The sequence below is a fragment of the Penaeus chinensis genome, chromosome 16, assembly GCF_019202785.1.
Source record: "Penaeus chinensis breed Huanghai No. 1 chromosome 16, ASM1920278v2, whole genome shotgun sequence".
NCBI lineage: Eukaryota > Metazoa > Arthropoda > Malacostraca > Decapoda > Penaeidae > Penaeus > Penaeus chinensis.
This window is the reverse complement of record NC_061834.1, coordinates 31,899,494-31,906,725: the sequence shown is the minus strand read 5'-3', so window position 1 is coordinate 31,906,725 and position 7,232 is coordinate 31,899,494. Positions and strand designations below refer to the sequence as shown.

General features: G+C 46.5%; 1 protein-coding gene across 1 annotated transcript in view; it reads left to right on the top strand.

Moving 5' to 3' along the window:
* Positions 1–4,620: 4,620 nt before the first annotated feature.
* The window catches only part of LOC125033292 (forkhead box protein D1-like), a 4,518-nt gene continuing 1,906 nt past the window's right edge, over positions 4,621–7,232 (top strand). Inside the window, exon 1 of the mRNA XM_047624674.1 lies at positions 4,621–6,459. Coding sequence (XP_047480630.1) covers positions 4,773–6,459 — 1,687 coding nt within the window. The 5' untranslated portion in view covers positions 4,621–4,772. The remainder of the gene's footprint in view (positions 6,460–7,232) is intronic.

Below are 7,232 nucleotides of genomic sequence, written 5' to 3'. Positions count from 1 at the left end.
TATCTATTTATTTATCTATCTATCTATCTATCTGCATATCTATCTATCTATCAGAATATCTATCTATCTGAATATCTATATCTCTGAATATCTATCTATCTGAATATTTATCTATCTAACTGAATATCTATCTATCTATCTGAATATCTATCTATCTATCTGAATATCTATCTATCTATCTGAATATCTATCTATCTATCTGAATATCTATCTATCTATCTGAATATCTATCTATTTATCTGAATATCTATCTATCTATCCATCTATCTCTCTATCCATCTATATATTTATTCATCTATCTATCTATCTATCTGCATATCTATCTATCTATCTGAATAACTATCTATCTGAATATCTATATCTCTGAATATCTATCTATCTATCTGAATATTTATCTATATATCTGAATATCTATCTATCTATCTGAATATCTATCTATCTATCTGAATATCTATCTATCTATCTGAATATCTATCTATCTATCTGAATATCTATCTATCTATCTGAATATCTATCTATCTATCTGAATATCTATCTATCTATCTGAATAACTATCTATCTATCCATCTATCTATCTATCCAACTATCTATTTATTCATCTATCTATCTATCTATCTGCATATCTATCTATCTATCTGAATATCTATCTATCTGAATATCTATTTATCTGAATATCTATCTATCTGAATATGTATCAATCTATCTGAATATTTATCTATCTATCTGACTATCTTTCTATCTGAATATCTATCAATCTATTCATCTATCTATCTATCTATCCATCTTTCTATCAATCTGTCCATCGATCTATCTGCATATATATCTATCTATCTGAATATATATCTATCTGAATATCTATCTATCTGAATATCTATCTATCTATCTATCTGAATATTTATCTATCTATCTTAATATCTTTCTATATGAATATCTATCTATCTATTCATCTATCTATCTATTTATCCATCTATCTGCCTCTCCTTTCACCCCGCGTCCCAAGAGAGGCGAGAGAGCGAGTCTGTCCACATCTATCGATTCCTCTATTATTAAGTGGTGTTCGGAGTCATTTTCGCTTTCTCTCTGTCTCTCTCTTTTATTTTCCCTTCTGCCTGTGCTATCTTACGCGTCTGTCTGTCCGTCTCTGTTTCTGTTTCTGTCGCATTCTCTCTGTCTGTCTGTCTATCTGTCTGTCTGTTTCTGTCTGTCTGTCTGTCTCTCTGTCTCTGTCTGTCTGTCTCTGTCTCTCTCTCTCTCTCTCGCTTCTCTCTCTCTCTCTCTCTCTCTCTCTCTCTCTCTCTCTCTCTCTCTCTCTATCTCTCTCTCTCTCGCTTTCTCTCTCTCTCTCTCTCTCTCGCTTCTCTCTCTCTCTCTCTCTCTCTCTCTCTCTCTCTCTCTCTCTCTCTCTCTCTCTCTCTCTCTCTATATATATATATATATATATATATATATATATATATATATAGGAAAAACGGCAGCTGTATTACTGTACTGTGTTTTTTAATCAGTTATCGAATTATTTAAAAATTAGTCAAACACGAGTAAGCCCTAACTAGTTAAAACATCATACAATTAATAGATACTTATATACTTATACTTATAAGTATTAATGGATACTTATATTTATAATTCTATTTTTCAATCGATTTTTTGTTTATGTTTTATGTCTTGTTAGATATTTTTGTGTTCTTATGATATTTTAACTAATTTAGCTTTTACTCCTGTTTGTCTAATTCAAAAGGAATTGTGACAATTGCTCTAAAAACACATATAATGCATTTTGCACAGTAATAAATATGTCGTTTTTTCTTTAGTTCACTGAAAAAGGAACGAATGACTCTGAAACGTATGAAATATAAACATATATACATATGCATACACATACACACATACTTACATACATACATACATATATACATACATACATACGTGCATACATACATACATGCATATCGTTTTTCTTTTAATCTTATTTTCTCTTACACCTTCCCTTTGATTTCTCTTTCTCTCATTATTATTTCTTTCAGGCTTTCCTCTTACACTTTCTCTCATTATTCTCTTCCTCTATCTATCTATCTTTATCGCCCTTCTCTCTCTCTCTCTCTCTCTATCTATATATCTCTATCGTCCTTCTCTCTCTCTCTCTCTCTGTCTCTCTCTCGGCTTTCTTTCCTTCTCCCTTTCTCTTTCTTTACTATTCACCCGTATTTTTCATTTCACTTCTTTTGCTAATTTTATTATTATTACGTTTTATCATTATTACGTTTCTACTTGTAACTTTTAAGCGTCTTATTAATCATCTCTGTCTTATCAATTATCATTGTTTTCTCCTTCCATTTCCTTTTCCTTTTCTATTTCTTATTCGTTTTACATTATTTTCTTTTAATTCCTCGTTTCTCTTCCTTATTTTATCGTTTATAGTTTCCTCTTCTTTATCACCACTTTTTTCCGTTCCTTTTTTTAATATTCTGTATTTTTCTTTAGCTGCAGTTTTATTGGTATTACTTTTATCAGATTTTTTCTCCATTCTAGTTTCCTCTCTTTCTTTCTTTTTCTTCCTTTTTCTCTTATTTTCATTTTCCTCGTCATTCTTTTTCCTTTTTAGTGTTGTTGTTTTTTTTATTTCGTTCCTTCAATTTTCTTTCGTTCGTCATTTTCTTCGTTTGATTTGATTTTTTTTTTTTTTTTTTATCTCACTTCCTTTCCTTCTCTTCCTTGTTCTCGGGAAGAGAGAGACAGAGAGAGAGAGAGAGAGAGAGAGAGAGAGAGAGAGAGAGAGAGAGAGAGAGAGAGAGAGAGAGAGAGAGAGAGAGAGAGAGAGAGAGAGAGAGAGAGAGAGAGAGAGAGAGAGAGAGAGAGAGAGAGAGAGAGAGAGAGAGAGAGAGAGAGAGAGAGAGAGAGAGAGAGAGAGAGAGAGAGAGAGAGAGAAAGAGATAGAGAGAAACGAAAAACAAGGAAGAAGAAAATAAAAATAAGAAAGCACAACAAAATATGCGAAACAAACATAAAATAAAAAAAGAAAGAAAGAAAGAAAGAAAGAAATTGCAAACAAAAAAAAAATTTAACCGAAAATTCCTTCCCTATCGAAATCCCCTTCTGCACAGACGCCCTTCTTCCTCGGAACCGCCTGCCTCCCTCCCGGCTTAAGAATGCTTTAACTCTCAAACTAACAAAGTGCCTGATGGAATGCACCGTGTTTCGCTCAACAGGTAGTCGGCGTCATGTGAAAAAAATGGCTGCTGAATTGATTGGTTCCATGCACAACGATGGCATGCTGCAATATGTAATAAAGATGCTTTGTAACCTTTCAAAAGGGTTGGATATATACTGGAACTATTGAAGGGTGAGTGAGTGTATGTATGTGTGCGTGTATTTGGTCATATGTTCATGCAGACAACCAGAAATCAATATACAGACATATATGTATATTTTTTCGGTGTACATGCATACAGCACATGCACCCAGACATACACGCACACGCATTTAAACTCATTTATTGTTATACGTATGTAAATATGTATGTATCTATCATACCTGAGAGTCTATGCATATCGAGTAATGTTGGAAATACATTTAGTAGAGTTCCTTGAGCCATGGAATAAAATTTAGCGAGGAAGCGTATAGGGGAAGAATATTATTTGTGGAAAATGGTTCAGTAAACCGTTCGTGGAGAAGGGATCTGTATTATCGCCTAAACGATATACAACCTTGAAACAAGAACCAAGAGTCATAATAACGAAAAAAATAGACCATTGATTTACTTGAACAAATACAAAATTACGATTATATGTATAATAAACGCCATTCCATGAAAAAAGAAGTTCAGGTAATTGAAACAGAAATCACAGTGTAAATCAATTTTATGTGAGCCATATAACCCGATGGAAAAGGCCGCCGAGATGTAGCAGGTCGCGTGTAGAGGCATGAAGGTAGAACCATAATTGTAGAGACGCGATAACTGTCTGTTGTAACAATGTGGTAAGCGATCGGCAGGTGCTGCCATCCCCTGATAACATCCCCTTGATACGGATGCCAAATTGCCGGAGAGGATTAATGTTTTAGCCTTTTTCTGGTAGTTTCGGGACGTATTTTTTCTTATTCGACAATTCTGGGTGGTCATTTGCGTAGTTGTTTATGGTTGTACGTATTCATTCTGAATGATGGTGATGAGGATACGGTAGATAATAAAGCGTTACAGCCGGGTGAAAATAGCAACAGCGAGCGCTCGCGGACTCTGCATCGGAATTTCGCCCCGCCTATCATCTTTGGCACCGCCCACTCAGTCTCATCCTTCTTCCCGAGAGCGCGCTGATTGGCCAGCAGGCCGAGGCTCCTCCTCCGTGGCGCGTGGGATCACCGAGCGGACGTATTGATTGGATAGTTATTATAGTGAAGGCATGTGTAGCGCAGATTGTGCATCTAACGTGGCGCTTCAAACTCAAACTTTGGCGACAAGAATGAAAATGTGTGTGTACTTGGCAGCGGCGCCAGTTGGTAGACAAAGTGCGATAAAACCATTAAGATAATAGGCACACGGGCAGTAAGTTGCCGACGCCCAGATGGGTCGGAGCTCGTCAGCTGGTTCTCGCCTGTGATGCCAGTAGTAGTGTCGGGGCCGCCGAAGAACGCCGACCTGTGCCAGTGCTCCGAGTGAGGGGACGTTGCCGAACTCTGTCAGTGACTCGAGAGTGACTCTTTGAAAGTTGTAAGGATTTCGCCCCTGATGCCGCGCGGTGTGTGAGTGCCGTCGGTGAGCAGGAAGGAAGGAAGGAAGGATGGCCAGCGACTCCGACCTCCAGCTGGGGGGCAGCGGGGGCTTGGAAGGGGTGGCGCACCCCAGCCTTTACCGTGAGGCTCCGAGGCTGTTCGAACCGCACCCGCGCCTTTACGACCCGCGGCCGCAGGTCGACCGCGCTTCCTTCGAACAGACTGAGGCAGGCAAGTTCCTTGCCGACAGAATTTTCCTGGAGAAGACAGTGTCGGAGCGGGCGTTCCCTGAGCGGGCGCCCATAGAACGACACACGTCAGAACGGCCGTATCCCGAGCGGCCCTACCTGGAACGGAGTTTCCTGGAGCGGCTGGGGCTGGAGCGCCCCATGCCCGAACGACCAATGGGCCTCGAGCGGCACTCCGAAGGGCGCGAGCTGCCCGGCGGAGGCCTGGATCGGTCCGTCCTCGAGCGATCGCTCATGGAACGCTCGGCCCTGGAGCGTCACGTGCACGAGCGCGCGCAGGCGGCGAGGGCCTTCTTCGACAGACACGTCCAGCAGCAGCAGCAGCACTTCAACCGGGCGTCGCAATTCTCCCCCTTCCTCTCGCCCTCGTCCCTGGCCTCCTCCCCGCCCCCCCACGCCGCGGCCGCCGTCCTGCCGCAGGAGGGCGCCTCGGGGGTCTTGGAGGACGAGGCCCGGGTGCAGGAGATGGTGGTGGAGGAGGCCAGCGAAGACGCTGAGACTCGCCAACATGAGGACGACAGCGTGGAGCCTTCGTGCGACATCGACGCGGCGGAGAGGGCTGGGATGGGCGGCGAGCTGGTGACGGAGGATACGCCCCTGGACTCAAAGGAACACATTAGCCTGGAATCGTCGGAGGAGGCGAACCACATGGCCAACGACAGATCGCCTCCGCCGCCGCCCTCGTCGCCAGAAGAGGCCAAAATGGGCGGCGAGGGCGGTGAGGAGGACAAGCAGGGCGGCCTCGTCAAGCCCCCGTACTCGTACATCGCGCTCATCACCATGGCGATCCTGCAGGCGCCGAAGAAGCGGGTGACGCTGAGCGAGATCTGCGAATTCATCATCAATCGGTTCCCGTACTACAAGGCCAAGTTCCCCGCGTGGCAGAACTCGATCCGCCACAACCTGTCCCTCAACGACTGCTTCGTCAAGGTGCCCCGCGAGCCCGGCAACCCCGGCAAGGGCAACTACTGGACGCTCGACCCCGGCGCCATCGACATGTTCGACAACGGCTCCTTCCTGCGGCGCCGCAAGCGCTACAAGCGGCAGCCGGCGCCGGACTTCTTCAGCGACCCGCATGTGTTCTCGCTTTTCACCTCGGGCGTGCTCGACCCCTTCCAGCAGCAGCAGCTCCAGCAGGCGGCGGCGCTGCTGGGGCCGCACCACCCCATCCTGCAGCGGCCGCCGCTCTCACACACGCTGCTGCCGCCCCCTCCGTACCTGCCCCACCTAGGGGGCCTCCCCCTGGGCCTGCCGCACCTGGAGCTGGCCCGCCAGGTGCGCCCCATCATCCCGCTGCAGGGGGGCAATACCCTTCTGCACCCGACGCCCGTCAAGCCCCTGGCGCTGCCCGCCGGCCTCGCACCCCACGGCGTACAGGCGGCCCTCAAGGCGCCGTGTGGGCCCCCGCCCCCTCAGCCCCCCTCGTCACCCCCGTCGCCGTCCACGCTGACGCAGCCGGCGGCGCCCCGCACACACAAGCCCTTCTCCATCGACTCGCTGATCGGCCGCGACGACGTCGGCGGAGGCGCAGGAGAAGGCGCGGATTCCCCGCGCTCGGTGAGTCCCCCCCTCCCGTCCCCCCACGGCCTCACGGGGCTGCCCCCCTCCCCCCTGCACACCTTCGGCCGCGCCCCGACGTCGCCGTTCCACGTCCCCGCCTCCTCCCTGCCCTCCTCGTCGCCCTCCTCCCTGTCCGCCTACCCCTCCGTCGGCATCAGCGAGGCGGACCATCGGCCCTTCCTGCACGCGGCGCTCCTCCACACCATGGCGCAGTGAGCCTTCCCCGCCGCCGCATCCTTCAGGAATCCCTCTCTGCGCCTTCAAGCCGCCCGCCCGCCCGCTCGCACGCCCGCACGCTCGACGAGAAAAGAAACAAATATATATCCAACTCGAAAATGATAACACGTTTAAAAGTTCCTCTCTCCGTTTCCTCTCCGACGTCGCTTTCACGCCCGCTCCTCTCACGGGTGAGCCACGCCATCCACGCACGCTCATTTGTCATCCATTGTCACCGTACGACCAACGGCATGTGCATTTCATCCCTCACGCATATACATACACACATAAACACACCACAACCAAACGCACATATATATGGGCACACACACTCACGCGCAAACACACATACACACACACACACATGCGCATTAACGAACACTACACAACGCCCGAACCCGACACCTGCTACAACACCTGTTTCTCGAGAGGCCGTGGGTGTTGAATCTCGACCTCTGACTCTCCATACCACGCTTTCATCACCTCCTCCTCCTCCTCCTCTTT